The following is a 23,596-nucleotide window of genomic DNA, read 5'->3' as shown; positions in this document are numbered from 1 at the left end:
ATATTGAACAAATTTTTTTAAACAGACATAAACGAGAAGTTTACATTTGTTTTTCTATTTAAATGGGGCTTATCGACCTGGCACGAGCATGATCCCGTAAGAGCCAGATCAGCCCGATCTATACCAAGCACGATAAACTCAAGCCGAGTTGTACTTGGCTGTAAATAAATCTGATTTACCAATTCCACTTTTTTTTTTTTTTGCCACAAAAAAAAAAGTGGAATTGGTAAATCAGATTTATTTTTGATATCATTACTTTAACCGCATGCAGGAGTGATTATTTATTTGTTTATTTAATATATATATTTTTTTGATAAATATCAAAAATATAGTGCGTGCTCTGGATTTTCCAAAATTAAATACCTCTTTAAGAACATGCCCAATTTTAAACTTAATGGCTTTGCCGACATAAACTTAACTAATTTCAACAATTATTTAATGGATGGGCCTCTCCATCCGAACGCGTTAAATTAAGTCGCCTTCGTTATCGTCGTGCCTGCGCCTTCTCCTTATCCAGTTAACATCGAGTTGATTAAAATCTCATCCGTCCATTTTGTCTACAACTCGGACGGCAAATGATGGACGGTGAAGATGGAAGATCCGGTCGGGGGCATACTCGTAATTAAGTAGCAAGTAGGGAGGCAATTGTTGAAGGCGTCAGGGAAGTCCCGTTATTTCACTGTTGGCGGCAGGAAATCGATCGGCGTTCCGTAATCCGTTGCACGAGCGAGTCCGCGACGAGCGCGAAGATGGAGACGCCGTTGATCGCGGAAGAAGGGAGGGGATTCGCGTCTGGCCTCACGGCTGCCTTCTCTAGTCGTAGACGACAGCAGAGCGGCGCCCACCAGAGGCGCAGGTCGTTCTTCTCGAGGGACGATGCCTTAACCTTGGGAGATAACTACCAGAAGGCCGCGGCTCTTGTGGATCTGGTTAGTGCTACTTCACTTTTTTCTTATTCTTCCTAATCATTACGTGATCAACCATGTTTCTTAGGAGATTCAATGATGTAGATTATCTAGCATTTTCTATTCCTTCATTTGTCTTGTTTTGCACAACTTATTCGTTGCTAGATGTCTCAGTAGCCTTTGGGGCAGTACCAATAGAAAATGATGAACTCGTATGGTATGTATCATACTGTATGGACACTTGATATGGTTGGAGCAGAATCAGTCTCATGTCTTCTTTTTTCCTAATAGATTTTGTTGAGATAGACTGACTCTGTATAGTACGGTGCTATACTAGCTTCGAGCAGAGTAAACCAGTTTGAGCCTTAATGCTACAATTCAGTCTTACATATGCTACTTGCAGTGACTATAAATAACACTCTTGTCTCTTCTTTTAGTTAAATTTGAAGGAAAAGGCAAAACTCAAGGAGATTATCTTAAAAATAAACTGCCTCGAAGATTCATTTTTAATTTATTGGTAAAATCCCTTAACACGGGAATGTTGTGGACAGATTACATTAACAATGGCTAAGATGGATACAATTGGTAAAATCCCTTAACACGGGAATGTTGTGGACGGATTACATTAAAAATGGCTTTACAAGATGAGAGAAAATTGAAGCTTGGAAGATTTAGGCGAATAACAAGCATTAAGATTACAACTAGGAATAACTTAAGAGATTATAATAATAACTTAATAAGCATTAATACCAATCTTTAAATGCCCCCGTGCTCCTCCTTCGGCCATCTTTAACTTTGCATTCTGCTATTATTCTATCATCGATTAGTTGATTGAATCTGCTATCAGTTGACTATCTTCTTGATTGCTTAAGGCTTCAGTTTGCCTACGCTATCTTAGTCAATTTGATTCACCATTACTTGACCATTTTCTTGTAGCCCTTAAATCATTTGACCATTGCTGCTCAACTTTATGTGTTCAACAACTACTTCAACTTTTCTACTAAGTCATCCGTTGTTTGGATTCGAAGTTTAGACTGATCTCATTTAGTCCACTGTCTAGTTGATTTGACTACAAAAATATTCTCTTTGTGAGCCACCAAGCTTGAGTCGACTACTTGGTCAACTCAGTTTGCTAGTTGACGAGATTGACTTCCAGTCGTTTGTAACCTCAACTATAAGAACTACCCTCTCTCCCAAGGTTACAAGTCTCTCAACTCTCACAACTCACTCACAAACTTACCTTCTATAATCTGACTTTGTTACCAAGACTGTCCTCCTGCTAGGTCTTAAGTCTCGTGGATACATTAAGCCTATGACTTACTCCAAATCTCCAATGCCATCCTTCATTCCTTATCTATGCAGTTTGTCTTTTTCCAGTTACTATCAATGCTGCACCTTGATGCTTGTCTTGTAGTTCCTCGAATGCCCCATTCCATCTTTCTGTAATCTCCAGCAGAGCTCAAGTCATCGAGCCAGTTAACTTGGCACTAAGTCAAGCTGCATGAGTTACTCCAATTCTACCTCAATGCTTCTCATCTCGCAGTCCTCAAATGCCTCATGCAACCTTCTTCAATTTCTATTGGATCTCTAAGCCATCAGGTGCGTTTCCGTAGTCACGCTAAGTCAAAATCGACACTTAACCTCGCTGAGTCATTAGCTCCATGAACTTTTTATGCTTCCTGTTAAGTTTTGTACAACTAAAACCCTTTTCCCAAACATCAAAACTCATGATTGAGCCTTGAGCCTTGAGCCTTGAGCCTTGAGCCTTGAGCCTTGAGCCTTGAGCTCCATCACTTAGAACTTGATTGCACCAACTTACCCTTTTTTTATGGCTTGAAATTCTGTAAATTGTTGATAACACTTGCTATGCTTGCTAACATCGTTTTAGTTGGTTCTAGTTTTTAATTTTTTTTTTTTTACTATAGCTAAGAGGAAATGTTGAGCAAAAGATGAATCTATGGCTATATTAAAAATACAACTACTTAACTTAGTCACATTTTCAAAAAGGAATGTAATTTACTTTTAACTGCCAACAACTTTGGTTGTAAACAGCTATAATGGATAATGCTGTTAAGTTCAACTTTGTTTCTGTCAAAGAAAGTTATAATCCTATAGGATCTTAAATTTGGTGTTGGCTGGTGCCTTCTCTTTAATGCTCCTTTTTTCTTCATATAGGCAGATGACGGTGTTGGTCTTCCAGAGGAAATTTTAAATGACAAAAGATTTGAAAAAGCTGCAAAGTTCTACTTCATTTACATTCGCTTGGATTTGCTATGGTCACTTAATCTTTTTGCCATAGTTGTACTCAACTTTCTTGAGGTTTGTTATTGTTTACTTTCTATTTTAAAATCAAACATCTTCCCTTGTTTTCTTCTGGTACAATGCTACAGCATGGGCAGAAAATAGAAGCATTTTGTAACTACTCCCCTACAACTGTTTAAATAGTGTTGCTATTTGCTTGCTTATTTTTTCTTAGTTGGTTATTTGTTCACATGCCTTTTTGTTTTTTCTTGTAAATCCTATGAATTTTCAGAAACCACTATGGTGTCAAAAGAATGGCAGCGATGTTTGTGTTGAAAGGAAGTATTATTTCCTTGGACAGCTGCCTTATCTAAATGAAAGGCAGTCCCTTACTTATGAGGTAGGTTTTTTCGGTTGAAGCTGAAGTTTTCATGATTATAAATGGTTAGAAATTAAACATGGATACCAATTGGTTGACAGATAAAATCATTATGTATTCTGTTTCATGATTACTCTAGTTGCTACTGACATAGCTTAATTGCTTACTTGAGAGAAATAATGAATTAGAAATAATGGCTTTATCAAATGTCTGGTTCTCCAAGATTTTTTTGACCTGATTTTGCAATTGGACACTATTAAGAGCATTGCCACTCTTTTGGAGTTTAATCACCTGTACCAAACAAATGGTTGTATACTCTGCATAGTCTGCAATCAAGTGGCTGCTAATAATCTTGTTTTCCATGAGCTCTAAAAATATATAGGTACATTGCCATGTTTCTTTGAATTGTAATGACATGCAAGAAACTCAATGTATTTGTCCACTTTCAAGACCAGCTCATAACATCTCCACTAAACCACATTGTTACACATTTTCTCATGTAACTAGCAAATTGGACAGGATTTGTTTATCAGTGCTACAACTTCACTGAGTAAGCTGAACCTTTTGGCTTGATATTTGGCTGTGGTTTTAGTTATCTGAGCGTGAATTCATATTCATTATTGTTCATACATGTATATTCCTCTCGAGAAGGGAAGAATTCTGAAAATTTCTTGTTCCACCTTTTGTGTCAACTACAAAATGAGAGAGTTTCCAGAAATCTCGACATGTGAGTTTGAGAGGGATGAAGAATGAACAAATAGGGTTGAGAGCACAAACCAAGTAAATAGGGACAAAAATATTAGCCTTTAAGGACAAGGTCCATCCAGCAATTTTGGCCCCATGATAGGTAGGCTACTTGATACTCATTTAGAATGCTTGAAGTTTTATCTTGTCCATGAGTTACTTTTGCTTGGACTAGTAAATACCATTTGTATTGCCAGAGATAGTATGAGATATTAAATCTTGCCCTGAGAAACTGTCCTCTATTGTTGCAATTTGTTATTGGATTGCATTCAGTTTCCATGTTGGTTTGTTTTGTGATGTAAAGAATGTTTTGGGTTTCTGAGCTTATAAGTCATTCATCATATGAAGAGTGTCATTATACATTCCATGCCACCACTGGATATCTAGAGTGGCAAAGAGCAAACTATGTCATGTCTAATATGTATCCATGCTGGCAATTCTCCTGTGTAATGTTTTTTTTTAATATTTCTCTTATGATCATTGGAATATTTAGTAATCAGATGAAGATAGTTTTTCTCTTTCTGACAGGGGATAACACTTCTCATTCTCACAATTTATAACTTGTTTCCACTTGCTTATGAGGGTCTTCATCGTTACTGGGAGAACAATTTGAACAAGTTAAAGGTGCGCCGTAGTGATGATGGTATCATTTGTGTATTGACTTGAGTATATAAACAAAGATTCTCAGTGATTGGCTAGGATTTGTAGGCTGAGATAAACCAAAATAAATTAGCAAGCTAAGATAAAATGGGGCATTTAACTGTAGTTGCTAATTTTTGCACTATATTGTTAGCCTTTGAGGCAAACTTAAATCTGAAATGAATTTTTTATTAATGTTTTGAATCAGGCCGATTTCTACTTTTGGTATAGTAATCCATATATCTTTATCATTGTACTTTGGTTTCAAATCTCCATTTTGAATAAACATTAGCTTCATGCAACAGTTGGAAATAATGCCTTTTTTTTTTTTTTGAGAAAGAGCCAAGGCCTATAATTCATTTCATGATCATGGGAGTTGTAATGGTAGTAAATGGGAGGGGAACCTCGATAATTATATTATAGAGAAAATTGAAAGTGGATTAGGTTTAAGGCATAGTTAAAGATGAAAGAAAATCATAATTAATTTAATTAAAAAATAATTTAATCTATTTAAATATTACTAGTGATATAAGTAGATTGAATGGAGGGATAAGATCCATGTAGCCAACCCTTAAGATCATGCTTACCCATACCAAGAGAATAGAGGAGGAAAGAATTCATGTACCCTCGCTTGTATACAATTTTGAGCCTACCCAAGACTGGGTGGACATGAGCATCATCCATAGAATTAAGAGTAAATTCCTTTTTTGCTATGTTGCCTTGAGTTTGAGTGAAGCTGACAAGTGAGGCTCATGTGTGTGGGTTGTAAGTGAGGCTCAATGGGTGGTGGGGGAAGGAGGTCAACAGAGACAAGGCTGAGTGCGTTAAGGCTCCATTTGAGCAACGGGCTCGGGATGTGGACTAGGGAGGGAGGCCACAAGATCGAGGTTAAGGGATGGGAAGCAATGGGTGAGGTATGCAGGGCAATGAGGCAAGGGAGAAATAGGAGGGTATGGATGGGATTCAATTCTTCCCTCACTTTGTCCCTCTTCTTTTTGCCCTTTATCCAGGTAAACAGGGATTGAAAGTGAATCAGAGGAAAAACCACAAAGAGAGTATAATCTGATGAGTACAAGTTCACAGATGATTTAGATCATTCTTGGGAAATAGATTGCAAACTGCCATAAAAGAGTTCAACCTCTTATTCTAGTAATTATTCTGTTGCATGAATTTGAAACCTAAACAAAACTGATTATAACTAACCAGTCTGATGAAACCAGTAAATGGTGGGGTGCCACGTGGACTACAAATTTCTGTTATACACACACACATGCACATATATGCCAGTTGGTACACCAGTCAATAATTGATGAAGCATAACCTTCTTTTTCTTTTAATGTTTCTATTCGTACCATTCATCATCAATTAATATCTAATTTACTGAAAGCCTTTTTTTCCCAATTCCTACTAAATGCGAGATCTACTATGTTATTTGCAGGTGGTGCTTTTGTTAGTTTTAGTTTGTGATATGCTGGTATATTCTCTCTGTCTCTCGAATGTGCTCATTTTTTTATTGCCTTTGAGAGTTGCGCCCTATGTTCGCATAATCTTTGTTATTTTATCAGTCAGGTAAAGGTTAGTTTATCATAATGTCATGCCCAATATCCATCGAGTAGATATTGCAACAAATATATTTTGTGGAATTTGTTAATTATGAAGAATATTGCAAAACAGGCACTTGTATGGATGTATGCTAACACTAGCTGGAATGGCTGGCACATACCTTAATATCTTGGTAAGGTTTAACTCAATCCGTCGTGCACTAAAATACTGGTGATTTTACTTTTTCTGTTGCTGCAATTAACCATGCTATTTACATTTTCATAGAATGAACGAGTTGCGTCCATAGGTCTGTGAAAGCTATATTTTGAGTTTGATTAGGACAAGCATTTATATAAATTTGGAACTTATGTTTTCCCTATAAAGTGCATCCTTAATTTGTTGATATCTGCAGGCTCTTTCCACGTTGTTCCTCTTGTTTTCCAGCTGGTTAGCTTATGTAATATTTGAGGACACAGAACAGGGGAAATCCATGTTTACTTCCTATGGGACCACATTATATCAGATGTTTGTATTGTTCACCACATCAAACAATCCAGATGTATGGGTTCCTGCCTACAAGTAAGTAGTTCATAGAATCCAATTCTTTTACAATATAACGTATATTAACATTGTCGTCGTTGTCATCATCATCGTCATCATGCCCTATTTGTTCTGTTGGTTACATAACCTTTGTATTTAAGATTTGAGTGAATAATAAGAAAAAAATTTTCCTCAAATTTGCATGCTTACAAATTTACTCCATTTATGTATTTGAAAACATATTAAAAATCTAATCAATCAAATGCACAATTAGTAATGGAAAAAAATGCCACTTTAATATTTTGGCACATCAGATATTTATGGTTTGATCATAAGTTGAGTACTGTCATTTATGATTCAACTTTGGCTTTAGTGACAATATTACGATGGCCTAAGCATTTTAGGCCATGTTGACAATATTTATCCATAGACTCAACTTTAGTGAGAGTACTAATTCTCTGCTGCAATCCATTCATTTATAATTGAAAAACTAGGCTAAGCAGTTTGGTTTGTTGGCATTTTGCACATTTTCTATCCAAACTTTCAACTTTGGATAGAATCTTTGTTGGCTTAAGCAGTTTGGGTTTTGTTGGCATAAGTTGAGTACTGTCATTTATGATTCAACTTTGGCTTTAGTGACAATATTTATGATGACCTAAGCATTCTAGGCCATGTTGACAATATTTATCCATAGACTCAACTTTAGTGAGAGTACTAATTCCCTGCTGCTGCAATCCATTCATTTATAATCGAACAACTAGGCTAAGCAGTTTGGGTTTTGTTGGCATTTTGCAAATTTTCTATCCAAAGATTTTGTTATGCCCAAAGTGAACCCTCTTCTCATGGATGAAAAATATCACCTCCGTTCCCTCCTAAACTGGTATACCCCATGGTTGAATTCATAGATGCATCCAAGAAGATCATGTACTCTGCTTCCTCTCTCCTAAGACAGCTCATGTGGCGCCCTTCCGGAGCCAGACCACCTCCATTACTCAGCTGGTAAATGTTGCTTATATCTTCCACTTCTCTTACTAGACCCACTTTTGAAGCTCTGGTTTAACTGGCATCTGGAAAGATTGGCCTAACAACCTCTTCTTCTTTAGCTCTAGGACTTGCAACAGCTTAATAAAAACACCAATCTCCATTGCTTCCTCGTCCCCCATGTCCTTGAACATAGCTCCCAATCCATCCACCAACTCTATTTGTTACCTGTAGAATTCGTCCAAGTTTCTATCTAAGCTTGCCCATAAGTTGCTTACGATATTGCAGCCCCTCAGCACATCAAGTAGGCTGTCTTCCTTGTCTCGGTAGTTCAGGCACCTAGTTCTCATGCTAATCATTCTCCTTCCTGACTCCATGTTGGTCAGGAGCAAGGTTTTAAATCCTGACTCATAATTCACTGCTTTGCTTGCCAGCTGACATGCAGAACGGTGAAGGTCGTTGAGGGTTTCTGTGGTGTTAGTAAGGTCACAAGAGAAGTCTGCAATGTTGGCTCTCAGCTGCAACAACTAGTGCCTGGCCCTAAGAAGCAACAACACATAAAAAACAAAAAAACAAGAGGGATAGAAATTGGAAGATAGATTGAGGGAGAGAATAACTAGTGGAAGAGAAGGGAGAAAGAAACTGAAGCTTGCTGTCGACTTTGGTTGAAGGAGAACGTTGTATGCGCAGGTCGGATGACATCACAAAGTAGAGAAAGAGAGGAACTACGAGAGAGAGAGAGAGAGAGAGAGAGAGAGTCAGGAGAGTACATGGAAAGAGAGAGGGAGGAGAGTATAATTAAATTCATCTTTTAAAAATTTTACGAGCCCAACCAAACATGACCAAACCAAATTATCCTAAATATAAATTTTGTTCAGCCTTAATTGGTTAAAATAACTTTGAATCATGTTGGGATTGAACCTATATGACCTTAAATCAGCCTTAAACTAAATGCGCTCCATCCAACCCTAAATTGATACCACTCGACTGAAAAAGCCTAAAATATTAGTTTGATTTAACTTAATTAGTCATTTAAAATTTAAAAAATTTAAAATGTTAAAATAATTTAAAATGTAAAAAATTTAAATAGGATAAGATCGATATTCAACATCCATATGTTGGATTTGAAGATATAAAAGATTTTCAAATTCAGCTTTGACTTTTTTGAAAAATCTTGAATCTAAAATTCTCAAATTTGATTAGGTTGAATTTTAGATTTTGTTTCTTTTAAATTCTCAAATTTGATTAGGTTGAATTTTAGATTTTGTTTCTTTTAAATTCTCAAATTTGATTTTTTAAAAATATTTTGAAATATAATTTTACATAGCTACATGGAAGAAATAAAAAAAGGAAAAAAGAAAAAGGGTAGCTCGGTACGAAGCTCCCTCCAATGTGAGGTTCCAAGGAAGGGTCTATTGTATGCAGTCTTTCCTGCTATGAAAGCAATTATTTTCGAGACTTCAACTCGTGACCTCTAGGTCACATGACAACAACTTTACCGTTGTGTCAAGACTCTCCTTTTATGAAAGAAACAAAACCAAATTAAAATTAAGTTGTAGAATTTTTTTTCAATTACTTCTATGCATCCAAGAAATAAAGTGATATTTAATACTTAAAGTTATCAAATATTCGTGAATAAATTTAAACATAACTGCATAAATCTATAAAAAAATGATGATAATTAATTAAGTTAAATATTAAACAAACTAAAAGTTAACATGTTCAAACTAAATTTATTTCTACTGCTCTTCAGAGATATCAAATTGCCCTTCAAAGAACACAATAGCTTGATGTAAGAGTAGAAAGAATCTCTATGATTGATTCAAAAAATGGCGTGGTAAAAAAAATAGGAGTAGACTAGAAAATTGTTGATCTACAAAGGTAACTTAGGAGAGTAGCAATGTTTCGTATTTTACATGCGAGAATAGCCAAGAAAAATATGAAAAATAAGCATGGTTTAAAGTGCCGAGTCGAGACGGTCGAAACGGGCGAAACATCTCGTTCCGCCCGACGACCGACACCGGCACGACCCCGGCACCGGACCCACAACAGCTGCGACATGTTGTGTGACCTCATGGCCATAGCAAAGGGGTTGCTCGACCCCGCAACAGCAACGGAGAGGCCGTATAACCCTTCTGTTGCCGTTGCGGAGGCGTTGCGCGACCCTACGACCACTGCATAGGGGTCACACGACCACCGTGGTCGCACCGGAGGAGTCACGCGATCCTCGCGGGCGCGGCCATAGCTGAGGGGTCGCGCAACCCCGCGGCAGTGCCGAAGTCGAGCTAGCACGCAAGTGGTGTCGAATTTCGGATTTTTTTAATTAAACTTAGGTTAATTATTTTAATTAACTCGATGGAGATAATCTAAAGAGGCTTTATTAAACCCTAATAAAATTATCTAATTAATTTTATATTACATTTATTTTAATTTAAAAATTCTAATAAAATTTTTATTTATTTATTTATCTATTTTCATATCTTTTCTTTTTTTAAAAAATTATTTTTTATATTGTTTATTTTGTTTATTTTTTAAATATTTATGTTAAATATTTTATTTTTTTAATTAATATATTTTATATTTAAAAAATACCGAAACTATATCGACACAACATGATACGGTACCGAAACTGTATTGTTCCGGTCCAGGACCGAAACCTCGACACAGGTCGAAATTTTGAACCTTGAAAATAAGTACACCCAAATATACATGGTGGTATCATGAGAGAAAATAATTGTGAAGGGGATCCAAACCATAGATTAAAATACCGTGTTGAACCAGTCGAAACAGGCAAAACATCTTGTTCCGCCCGTTGACCAGCACCGGCATGACTCCAGAAGCAGGCCCTGCGGAGCAGAGAGGCGTCATGCGACACCGCGGTAGCAGCGGAGGCGTCACGTGACGTTGCTGCAGTCGCATGACTTTTCTCGCGTCACGAGTGGGTCTGGTGTTTTTTAATTAAAACGTAGGTTGATTACTTTAATTAACTTCTAGCTAAGATTGGGATAATATAAAGAGACTTTATTAACCCTAATAAAATTATCTAATTAATTATATATTTATTTATTTTAATTCTAAAAATATATAGTAATTTATTTATTTATTTATTTTCATATTTATTTCCTTTTTTAAAAGATTATTTATATTTTTTATATTTTAAATATTTATGTTAAATATTTTATTTTTTAATTACTATATTATATATTTAAAAAATACCGAAATTATATTGACATGACACGATATGATACCAAAATCGTATTGTTCCGATCTAAGACCGAAACCTTGGTACGGATCGAGATTTTAAACCTTGATCCAAACGCACAAAACTAAAGGAAGCATGCAGTTTATTTGGTAGCATGTAGTGACAATGACATAAGAAGTTAGGAACTTCCTTATGAAATATTAGTGTACGAGGTGTCTGGATGCTTCCTCTTAGCAACACCATTCTATTGGGAGGTATGCCAACTTAGAAGATTGATAAAGGATAGGATAGAGAGAAATGATTAAAAGGTATAAAAAAATACTTCTACTTCTTAGCATTTTTGTTTCTTAAAGCTACAGTAGACACTACAAATTGACTTCTGTCAACCCAAGAGGAATAGAAAATAGAAAGTTTTTTTAGCATCAAATAAGAAAAGCTATGCCTTTCTAGAGTAATCATGAATGAAAGAATAAATGAATGAAAATAACAAAGTATCTTAAATGAAATGTTGAGTAAACTTGACTTTGACACCAAATATTAGAATGTAATAAGGAAAAAGGTTCAAAAGCTCATTTGTTGACACCAGGAGCTGTAATTCAAGAAACCAGTTATCTGAAAGCTGAAACCAATAATCAGGTTCCGCTGCAGTCTGAAGGCTGACGGAAAAGAAGAAACCAAATGATCTGGAGAAAAGGGAACAGCATATCCTAAGAAATCTCTGTTGGGGCCCAGATTTGGTGTAATTCTTGTGAGAGCAGTAGATTGGTGCCAATGATGTTCAAAGACCCAAAGAACAACAGATTGTGTGCAGAGAAGAGAGCTGGCTGTGAGTTATCTTCCATGCTACTTGCTGAAATTTCTTCTGAATAGGGAAATTGAGAACACATGGAGGGTACAAGCTGCACAAGGTTAGAAAGGAGGGTAACAAGTTTTGAAACTTGCATAGGAAAAAATGAGAATTTTATATGGAACCAGAATTTTTCTTACATGTTAATGGGGAAAAGTTATTAACGTTTGTCCTTAAGGTAGTTGATGCAGTAGACAAATGTCGGAACACAATTCCACACGGAAAAAGTGGATCTCACAAAATGCACAAACCTCACAAAGAAAAATAATATTGTAAAATAAATTAAAGAACAATTCATTAGATAGGACCCTGTAAACTCATAATAAGACACAATTGTCTAAAAATTGTTTATGGCTATAAATTGCCACTTTAAAATTTACAATCTTAAAAAAACAAATAAGCTTATAAAACTTTAAAACTCAAACTTTAATATAAACCTTAAATTTAACCATAGGCGAAAAAGATGGGAAGTTCAACTTTTTGGTTTTGAACCACATCAGTATTCCCTATACCTTTTTTATATTACAATATTGTCATCTTATATAAATATCCTTAAGTTTGGTATATTTACAATTCGGTCTTCAATATGTTAAGATTATTTCTGTTTCTTGACATTATCAATTTGTATTTACAATTCAGTAAGTTTAACTCGTCTTGAGAGTAAAAACTGTAATTCACGTCCAACTCGAAACCTGTTTTTCAATGATTTCCAAGTTAAGAAAGTTTAAAATTCATTCTGTGATTATCATCGTCATGAAGAATTGGAGCATTATCATTTTGATGTTATGTTTATTATGGAACAGGAGTTCACGTTGGTCTTGCATATTTTTTGTTCTTTATATTCTGCTGGGTGTCTATTTCCTCACAAACCTTATTCTTGCTGTTGTTTATGATAGCTTCAAGAACCAGGTAACTCTCAACCCTACTAAATGATTCTGAGTATCAGTTTAATCTATTGATTCATGAATGTGACAGAGACTTTATTTGTAGCTTGCAAAACAAGTTTTTCAGATGGACCTAATGAGAAAAAACATCTTGGAAAAGGCATTCAATCTTATAAATGTTTCTGTAAGTTCTCTTCCAAGATTAAACCCCTACTTTTACAATTGATTTCCCCCCCACTTTTATGCTCTTTTCTTCTTAAAGACTACATTAATTTTATCATGAAATTATATCCAACCATCTAACAAGCAATGTTGGAATATAGATGTCACTCATTGGCATGGCATGGAACTAATGAAGGCTATGTGATAATTTCTTTGGTATCTGCTGAGTTAGAAACATCTATACAACTAAAACATAGTTTACAAAATTCACATTTATAAACACAATTACAATTTCTCTGTCTTAATATAAGAAAAATCGTTAAGTAAACTTTGATTGCAAAATCATCCATAAATACATTTTCTTGTTCCTATAAAGTATAAACATAAGCAAAACATAACAACAAACACCAACAAGATTTAAGCATAAAGTTGAATGACATAGCAAAATAAGATAAAAAAGAATTGCAAGCAAAATCCTAAAATGCCTAAAAGCATGCAAAGTGCTTTCAGAATAGTTCTAGCAAATCTGATTGCAATCCACAGTCAACACACCGAAGAGCTTGAATACTAGGTATCCTCTTCTTGAGGCCTGGAGTGTCAACAGGAGGTCAATAAAGAAAACTGAATAGGACAAGCATAAATGATGAAATGTATAAAAAAAGGTAATGTGTCAAATTATTGGAATGTATAATATGAATAGGTACTGCAACAATATAATAAACTCTACATGTATTGCAATTCATAATATAAATAAATATTGTAGTATTGTACTACATGGAAATCAACATGTATAAATTCTACTACATAAGCAAACCAACTGCTATCTTCTGAAGGGCATTTAGACCCCTTCTAGGTGTTATCCTCTACATTCCTCCACCCTATGAGAGTGCCACCACATGCACACTGTACAAGAATGTGAGAACCAAAGGTAGCCTGAGCTCATCCTCACTACCATGGTCAATGAACAATTGATGAGAGAAATATATATATATATATATAGTATCCATAAGTTTTCATCCTCAACATTATGCTGTGTTATGCATTATATCCATAAGATCTAAAGGATCTATTTAAGGTGTTTCCACACATTGTAATATAGAGCTACAACATGATATACAACACAAATAAACATGCTATTATATGTATTTGGATATGAACTCCACATGATACAAACAACATATAAAACATTCAAATAAATGGATATATGTATATACAAAAATAATTAGCATGCACAACAATCAATACGATGTATGAACAAAAAAGCTTTTAGAAGCCAATAGGATAATGCAAGCAAAACAAGGAAAAGGAACAAGATAATATCAATATTTCTCATAAGATCAATCCACCAAACTCATCAGATCTACACTTAACCATTCATCAACCCAATATAACCTAGAATTTCACATCTCAGATATAATCACTACACTAGAAAATCACACAACCTCACATACAGCATAGACTGTGATTTTGAGAGGAAAAAACAGAGTACATCTTATTCACGGATAGATGTAGTATAAATACACAAGGTATTACCTAAAATAAGAAGCTAAATATAGAAATCCTAATTAATAGAAAACTAATTGCGTGATTGATAACTAATTATAGGGAATAACTATAAATACAAGATATTAACATCTATAGTAGAATATTAGAATCATCCAAATTAGGATAGTTTGATTTTCCACACTCTCCCTCAAACTATGTGATAGATACTCATTAAGCTTCTGAATAGAGCCTTGGTGAGAATATCCGCAACTTGTTGATGAGAAGGGACATAGTTCATCAACACACTCTTATCTTGTATCTTCTCATTGAGAAAATGCCAATCAATTTCAACATGTTTTGATCGATTATGTTGGACAGGATTCTTAGCCATTGTCATAGCTGACTGATTGTCACACATCACCTGTATAGGACCTTGGAAACTGATTCTGAGCTCTTTTAACAATCGTTTTAACCATATTCCTTCCCAAACGCCTTGAACTAAGGCTCGAAGTTCTACCTCAGCACTACTACGAGCAACTACTGACTGTTTCTTGCTGCGCCAAGTAACCAAATTTCCCATACGAATGAACAATAACCAGATGTTGACTTTCGATCACTCTGAGATCCTGCCCAGTCAGCATTTGTAAAGATTTCCACCAATCGATTTGTTATTTTTTTAAAAGAGAAATCCTTTTCCAGGATCTCCCTTCAAGTATCTTAAGATTCTATGAACAACCTTCAAGTGATCAACTGAAGGATTGATGAGGAATTTGCTAACATGATTCACTGCATAACTGATATCTGGCCATGTGTGAGTGAGGTAAATCAATTTACCTACTAGGCGCTGATACTACTCCCTATCAACAGTTTCTTCTTCTATTCTAGCCTTCAATTTGACATTAGGATTTATAGGTGTTTCTGATGGATGACAACCACTCATACCAGTTTCACGAAGCAAGTGTAACACGTATTTGCACTGAGAGAGATATTCCTTGACGAGATCTACCAACTTCTTTACCAAGAAAATATCTAAAAAGGCCTAGGTCCTTCATCTCAAATTCCTTGGATAGGACATTTTTAAGTCGTTTTATTCCCTCTTCATCGTCTCCTGTGAGTACTATATCATCGACGTATATGATTAGAATGACCACCTTATCATTGGGGGCGTGCTTAACAAATAATGTGTGGTCGACTTGGGATTGATAGTAGCCTTCCAGCTTTAGGACCTTGGAAAACCTCTCGAACCATGCCCGTGTTGACTGCTTGAGTCCATATAGAGATTTCTTGAGTTTACACACTTTCCTTCTTGTCCGACCATTCGCAAATCCTAGTAGAATTTCCATATATACTTCTTCAACTAAATCTCCATTCAAGAATGCATTTTTCACATCCAGTTAAAATATTGGTCACCCTTGATTTACGGCACAAGATAAGAGAACTCTTATGGTATTGAACTTGGCAACTGGAGCAAAAGTCCCATGATAGTCAATCTCATAGGACTGTGTGAATCCTTTTGCTACTAGACGTGCCTTAAATCGATCAACACTTCCATCTGCCTTCTGTTTCACGAAAAAAAATCCACTTACATCTAACAGCTCTCTTCCCAGGTGGTAGTGGTGCAAATATCCAAGTTTCATTGACCATTAGGGCCCGATATTCTTCAAGGACAGCAGTATGCCATGCAGGACTTTGTTGGGCTTCAAATACATCTCTAGGAGTCTGGATTTTGTCTGGTGTTGACACAAAAGCTCTAAACTTCCGTTAAAGACTGACATATAATAGATAATTCTAAATTTGATGCATTGTACAGAATCTGGTACCTTTTCGAAGAGCAATTGGTAGATCCAAATTGGAGATAGAATTATCTAGTGATTTAAAATCCACGGGTTCTGACTGTGGACTAATTGCTGGTTCAACCTATGCTATTTCATTCATCACTGAATTCAGGATTGATTCCTGGTTGTGCTTGGTCTGTTCCAGGCCTTTTCTTCTCGTGTAAACTTTAATAGGCCTATCTGGAAGATTGATATGACTGGGTGGATTGTCAGAGGTTGAAGTTGGTCAGCCAAAGGAGATTGGTCGACCAAAGGAGGTGGTTGATTATCAGTAGATGGCTGAGACAAAAGTGGTAGAGTGTCAATGAGAGAGGACAAGTTCCAATTTTGAGATTCATGTGTACGACTCTCCCCTTGAATTTCGAAATTGGAGAAGAATGAACATCTTCAAAAAAGGTGACATCTATGGTAGTGTAGAATTTCTGGGTTGTAGGTGAGAAGCATCCATGTGTACCAGTCTCCCCTTTTTATTCGAGGAGTACCCAATGAACATGCATTTAATCGCACGTTCATCAAGTTTACTTCTGTTATGGGGGTAGACATGGACAAAGACAGTGCAACTAAAGATTTTTATCGGAATTTTCGAAACAAGATGAGAGTTTGGGTATAGGCGAACAAGGGCTTAGAGTGGTGTTTGGACGTTGATGACATGAGAAGGCATCCTATTTATCAGATAGGTTGCTATAAGAACAGCTTCACCCAAAATCTTTTTGGGGCATTAGCTTGCTAATATATGGCGATTTTTGCATTTAGCATTCCCGTTTTGTTGTGGAGTTTCTACACTGGAATTTTGATGTACAATGCTATGATCATTCAGATATAGACCAAGATTGGAATTAAAGAAGTCACGAGCATAGTCAGACTTAAAAACTTGGATATATGTGTGGAATTGATTCTTAATCATTGCATGAAAGTTTTTAAAAATATTGTTGGTTTCAGATTTATCTTTCATAAGGAATGTCCAACTTATTCGAGTATGTTCATCAACTAATAGTAAGAACCATCGAGCCCAGTGAGATTGGTATTTTATTGGGACCCCAAGTATCCCCTATGAATAAGGGAAAACTGATGAGATGATTATATGGAATAGGGGAATATGTGCAACGAGTATGTTTAGAGAGTTGACAAATATCATAGTGAAATGAATTTGGTTTTTTACTAATGAAAAAAAAATGATTAACCAAACTGGGTAACGTCGAGCCTGGGATGGCCGGCCCGGCCCCATGGAAGTTTTCCACTTGCCACCAGGGTAAATCGGGAAGCGCTCGCAGCGGGCAGCCTAGGAGCCCAACATCCTTTAGTTGCGTGCTCCATTTGGAGGAAAAATTCCTGCAAATTCGCCATAGCTGGGGCTCGAACCGCGGATGCTTGAGTGACAACGCTGTTGGTTGCTACTCGGAAAGCCTAACGGTTCCACTGTACAAAAATTTTGTACAAAGGTCTGAACCTTTTCCTAGCTACCATGTGTTCTTTTAAATTAAACTTGGATCGCCTGCGGAACTTAACACGTTTGATCCTAAGTTTAACTTATTTGTTCTTTTAGGTTTAGACTTGGATCTCCTGCGGAACTTAACACGTTTGATCCAAATCACCTAGGTTACGAAGACAATTAAATATCTATTTCCAAAATTGGCTTCCAGTACTGACGTGGCGAGGCACATGACCTTCTTGGATATGGGAACAACCACCATCGACTAGACAAAACCTTTTAAGGAAAGCTAATATTTAATTTCCTTAAATAACTCTAGGTCAACCAAAAAGAGCAATCGAAGCACAAGTTCGAAAAGAAAACAAAAGAACACAACATCGAAAACTAATTCGAAATACTAAAATCGCATGCCACTTGTATTTGGTATTTTTACAAAGAAATAAAACTAGCATGATGCGGAAAAACATTACTAGTTATACCTTTCTTTTGAAGACAAAGATCTCTTGATCTTCTACCGTATTCCTCTTCTAACCTCGGACGTTGTGTGGACAACGATCTTCCGAGATGAGAACCACCTTTCCACCTTCATTCTTTCTTCTAGATTTCGGCCACAATAAATTTCTTCAAGGATGAAGAATTTCGGCCACCACCAATGTTCCAAGGGATGCTAGAGCCGAAGCTTGCTTTCTCTTCTTCTTCTTCTTCTCCTTCCTTAATCCGGCCACAAACAAGAGCTCCACCAAGAAGATAGGTTTCGGCCAACAAGAGGAGAGGAGATAAATAGGGCCGGCCACCAAAACCAAGGAAGAGAGGGAGGAAAAGAATAAAGGTTGTTCACCCATGAAGGCTCCTCCACCTCCTCTTTTATAATCCTTGGTCTTGGCAAATAAGGAAATTTTAATAAAAACTTCCTTAATTCTTTTGCCATGAAAAGGAAAAATTTATTTAATTAATTTTTTTTTTCATTATTTTAATGGCCGGCCAAACCAAATCTCCAAGCAAATAAAAATTTTAAACACAAATTAAAACTTCCTTATTTGCTTCCGGAAATTTTATAAAAAATTTCTCCAATAATTTTTATCCCTTCATGATAGGTTAAAAGGAAATTTTATAAATTAAATCTTTCTTTAAACATGTGGATAATTTCCAGAAAGTTATCTCTAAAAATTAAAATCTCCTTTCAATCTACAAATAAGGAAAGATATCAAATCTTTTCTTAATCTTTTGTAGAAACTAATAAAAGAGAATTATTAATTTTTTAAACATTTAAATCATGAACATGGTTAAAAGGAAAGTTTTTACCAAAATTAAAACTAACCTTTTTAATCTACAAATAAGGAAAGAGATTTAGCTCTTCTCTTAATCTTTTGTAGAATCTTATAAAAGGAAAGATTTAAATTTTTAGACTCTCTTTTAAATCATGTTATACACATAAGAAAAATTTAAAAAAATAAAATTCCTTTTTATTTTAATAGGGCCGGCCACTTTTAAGCTAGGGCCGGCCACATGAATTCACCCATGAACCAAAACATGGTCGGCCCTAGCTTGGTCTCCAAGCTAGCTTGGCCGGCCCCCTATAGGATGGGTAAGAAGGTGGGTATAGGTGGGTATAGTACTCTATAATTAAGAGGCTACGATAGGGACCGAGAGGAGGAATTAATTTTGGTCTCCCGATAAAATTAAGCATCCCGTGTTCGCCCCGAATATACAACTTAATTTTATCAATAATAATTCATTCCACTAGAGAATTATTATTGAACTACCGCACCAATCCCAAATTACATTTTTGGGTTCCTTCTTATTATGAGTGTGTTAGTCTCTCTGTGTTTAAGATAACAAATGTCCACTAATTAAGTAAGTTACTGACAACTCACTTAATTAATATCTAGCTCCAAGAGTAGTACCACTCAACTTCATCGTCATGTCGGACTAAGTCCACCTGCAGGGTTTAACATGACAATCCTTATGAGCTCCTCTTGGGGACATTCTCAACCTAGATTACTAGGACACAGTTTCCTTCTATAATCAACAACACACACTGTAGGTGATATCATTTCCCAACTTATTGGGCTTATTGATTTATCGAACTAAATCTCACCCATTGATAAATTAAAGAAATAAATATCAAATATATGTGCTTGTTATTATATTAGGATTAAGAGCACACACTTCCATAATAACTGAGGTCTTTGTTCCTTTATAAAGTCAGTATAAAAGAAACGACCTCTAATGGTCCTACTCAATATACTCTAAGTGTACCAGTGTAATTATATAGTTAAGATAAATTAATACCTAATTACACTACGACCTTCCAATGGTTTGTTCCTTTCCATTTTGGTCGTGAGCTACTGTTTATAATTTATAAGGTACTGATAACATGATCCTCTGTGTGTGACACCACGCACCATGTTATCTACAATATAAATTAATTGAACAACTACATTTATCATAAATGTAGACACCAATGTGATTCTTATTTCTAGATAAATGTTTATACCAAAAGCTAGACTTTTAGTATACATCCTAACCTGCACCATAGCCCCGGGGGCGATTTTTTACTAATGAATAGTGATGGGAAGATGCATTAGGTACATAAATTTGGATGACCTAATTGATAGTGCCATAACATAATGTCACTATCTTTATTGGAATGAAAACAAGACTTAAGATACTTGACTGACTAACAAGAGAGAGCTGAGTTGTGTACCTATGAGAGGATTGCTTGCTTTGAAGAGATATAATCTGGAACAGAGTTTAGCACTGGTAATCATCTTCCCCAAATCCAATGCCTGAAAAATACAAGATTGAGCAAAAAAATTTAGTCTCATAATTAAGGTTAGAATTAAGTTTACTTATATAGAGTAAGTTACAATCTAATTCTGGGACATATAACATAGCTTAAAGGGTAAGAGTGGGTGTCAGGCGTACAGTCTCTCTTCCAAAGACTTTGGATTGTGACCTATTAACTATATGTATAGTTTGAGAACCATAATATGGAACAAATGTAGTGAATAATCTTCTAACACCTGTCATATAGTCGGAGGCGCCAGAGTCGACTATCCAAGAGGAGGATGGGTGTTGATTTGTTACATGAAAGGCAAAATGGTCAATACCTTGAGAACTTTCAGTGTCTGCTGCAACGACTTGGACTGTAATGGTAGTGACTTGAGACTTGAAGATTTGCCTGAGAGCATCCATTTGTTCCTTAGTGAAGGGAGATGGTTTTGGCGCATCAACAGTAGTAGTATTACCTCGATGGTCATACTTTCGCGCAGGCTTCCAATTTGCTGGTTTGCCATGCAAATCTCAGAAACTGTCCTTATAGTGGCCTGGTTTCTCGCAATGTTCACACCGTGGGCGTCCTCTTCGTGGAGCAGGATTTTAAAGCTGTTTTCGAGATGTGAATTCTTCTGTGGCAGTGGATAAGGCAATGACTCCAACAAAAGTGTCTTGGTTAGAGTTCCCATCATGATCCTTTTTCGGCTTTCTTCATGACAAACTTCAGAAAATACCTCTCGAAGATTAGGGAGAGGTTTCATGCTGAGGATTCAACATGCACCTCATCGAGAAACTTGTCTAGTCCCTTAAGAAATTTGAATACTCGTTTAGTCTTAATAATCTTCTTGAAGTATGCAACATCGTCGGTACACTTCCACTCATGAGATTCAAAATGATCCAATTTTTGCTAAAGCCTTGTCAATGTAGAGAAGAAGGCAGTGACCGATTGATCAGCTTGGTGTAGGTCTTGAAGAGTGCTTTCGACATGGAATAACTCTATGGTGTTGTCGCTGGTTGAGAATGTTTCACGAGCAGCATCCCAAATTTCTTTCGCTGATAAATAGAGGTGAGAGTTTTCTCCTATTTCGGTGATCATGGAACCGATGAGCCATGACATGGCAGGATTATTTTCTATTTTTCAATTTTTTATATTTGGATCACCAACAACAGGTTCAACGGTTGCCCCCGTGAGATAGTCATCGCGACCACGGCCAGTCGCAAACATCATCATGGACTGGGATCATGGAAGATAATTGTGGTTATCGAGTTTGTGACCGATGTTAAAGGCAAAGGAGGAATCAGCTGGTGTTTATGGACTGCTTGGTATATTGGAAGAAACATGAGGGCTTGTGACTGATGAATCGTGGGAGGTTTGGTTGGAAAAGGCCATGGAGACTAAGACGAACGATTACAAGGAGAAAGGGGCACTGTCGCTGCAGAGGAAAAAACAATGTCGCTACAGAGGAGAAGACATTGGCATTGCTGCGGACAAGACAACATCGCTGCAGAGGAGAAAACACGGGCACTGTAGAGGAGAAGACAGTGATGTCGTTGCAGAGGAGAAGTTGCAGCTGTAGTTGTTGGTGGCAGAAACAGTGGGTCCTAGGTTAACCTAGGCTTTGAGACCATGTGGTTTTGAGTGGAAAAAACAGAGTACATCTTATTCATAGATAGATATAGTATAAATACACAAGGTATTACTTAAAATAAGAAGCTAAATACAGAAATCTTAATTAATAGGAAATTACTTGCGTGACTGATAACTAATTATAGGGAATAGCTATAAATACAGGATATTAACATCTATAGCAAAATATTAGCATAATCCAAATTAGGATAGTTTGATTTTTCACATAGACTACCAATTGAATTTCTTATTTTTAGCCCAAACACCACACTCTTAAATATCCTTCTTTGGTACATCCTCCTCCTAACCAATGTTCTACATAAATACCCCCACAATTCGGCTACCTGCCAGAGATAAACCGAAGAACCCATGATGCCTCATTCACCCATTCCACCACCCCAACCATTGGAATATGTTATGAACCAATGTCGTCCCCTCGGGACGGTCTAGTGGCTAGCGCATGAGGTGTTGCCACCATGAGATATGGGATTCGAATTTCGACAAAGTCGAGGTAAATACCTCCCTTATGTGCTAGTCACTATTCCAAAGGCTAGTAGCTGCCCGCGATTTACCTCCTTTGTGTTGGCCATGGGACGGGTTGGCGGGGGCGCTGGGGGCGAGCGTATTCGCCTTTTGCCACCATGTCATGAACCAATGTCTTCCTTTTATGGTTCCACTTGACTCAAAGGATAAGGAAGAGGAACCTACGGAGCAATTCGCCAATCAAACACCAAAAGCACCGCTGTGGATGGAAGAACTGCGTCTCCTTGCTGTCACAAATGATCCACATTCACTCGGACTTGTTAAAGATCAAACAAAATAAGCATCAATTCTACTAACACAAAACATCCAAATTTCCTAAAATATACAACACATCCAAAGCATACTCAAGCCAAAATCCATGCAATCGAACTTGAATGGAGTATGGTTCGAGTCTAAAGCACACTCAAGCCAAATTTCAGGCAATATAATCCTCAAATGAACCGTCTAATAAAACTAATTAACTCCAATTCTCTCTCTAATCCCCTAATAGACGTAATCAAACATTGGTACATAACAATGGAAGTGTGCTAAGTTCCATGAAAGTCCAACGAAATAATTTTCCTTAAGTTCAAATTCTTATCATTGTGTTACAACTTCCTTAGTTTGCTATATACTAATAATTCAGATATCCACCTATTGAATTCCTTTCATTGTTAAACTTGATTCTATATGGTGGCCATTTTGCATCAATGGTTGCATGTGTAAGTTTTCTTAATTTTTTTTTCTTTTTGTGGCCTGTGTCAGTTTGCAAAATCTAGGTATGGGTTGGCAGAGCATTTTTAATCACATAATTTTAATTATATCCTTTATAAGTGTCTTTTGGAATCCAACTT

At 36.4% G+C, this 23,596-nt stretch overlaps 1 protein-coding gene across 1 annotated transcript in view; it reads left to right on the top strand.

Moving 5' to 3' along the window:
- The first annotated feature begins 460 nt into the window (after positions 1-460).
- Positions 461-23,596, top strand: part of LOC122023330 (two pore calcium channel protein 1-like) — a 46,460-nt gene continuing 23,324 nt past the window's right edge. The window contains exons 1-9 of the mRNA XM_042581384.1: positions 461-929; positions 3,081-3,224; positions 3,439-3,546; positions 4,798-4,893; positions 6,347-6,477; positions 6,583-6,643; positions 6,863-7,029; positions 12,824-12,929; positions 13,011-13,088. Of these exons, the coding sequence (XP_042437318.1) occupies positions 750-929; positions 3,081-3,224; positions 3,439-3,546; positions 4,798-4,893; positions 6,347-6,477; positions 6,583-6,643; positions 6,863-7,029; positions 12,824-12,929; positions 13,011-13,088 (1,071 nt within the window). The 5' untranslated portion in view covers positions 461-749. The remainder of the gene's footprint in view (positions 930-3,080; positions 3,225-3,438; positions 3,547-4,797; positions 4,894-6,346; positions 6,478-6,582; positions 6,644-6,862; positions 7,030-12,823; positions 12,930-13,010; positions 13,089-23,596) is intronic.

The sequence above is a fragment of the Zingiber officinale genome, chromosome 9B (genome assembly GCF_018446385.1).
Source record: "Zingiber officinale cultivar Zhangliang chromosome 9B, Zo_v1.1, whole genome shotgun sequence".
NCBI lineage: Eukaryota > Viridiplantae > Streptophyta > Magnoliopsida > Zingiberales > Zingiberaceae > Zingiber > Zingiber officinale.
The sequence above is the reverse complement of the archived record's forward strand: the minus strand, read 5'-3'. Positions and strand labels throughout refer to the sequence as shown.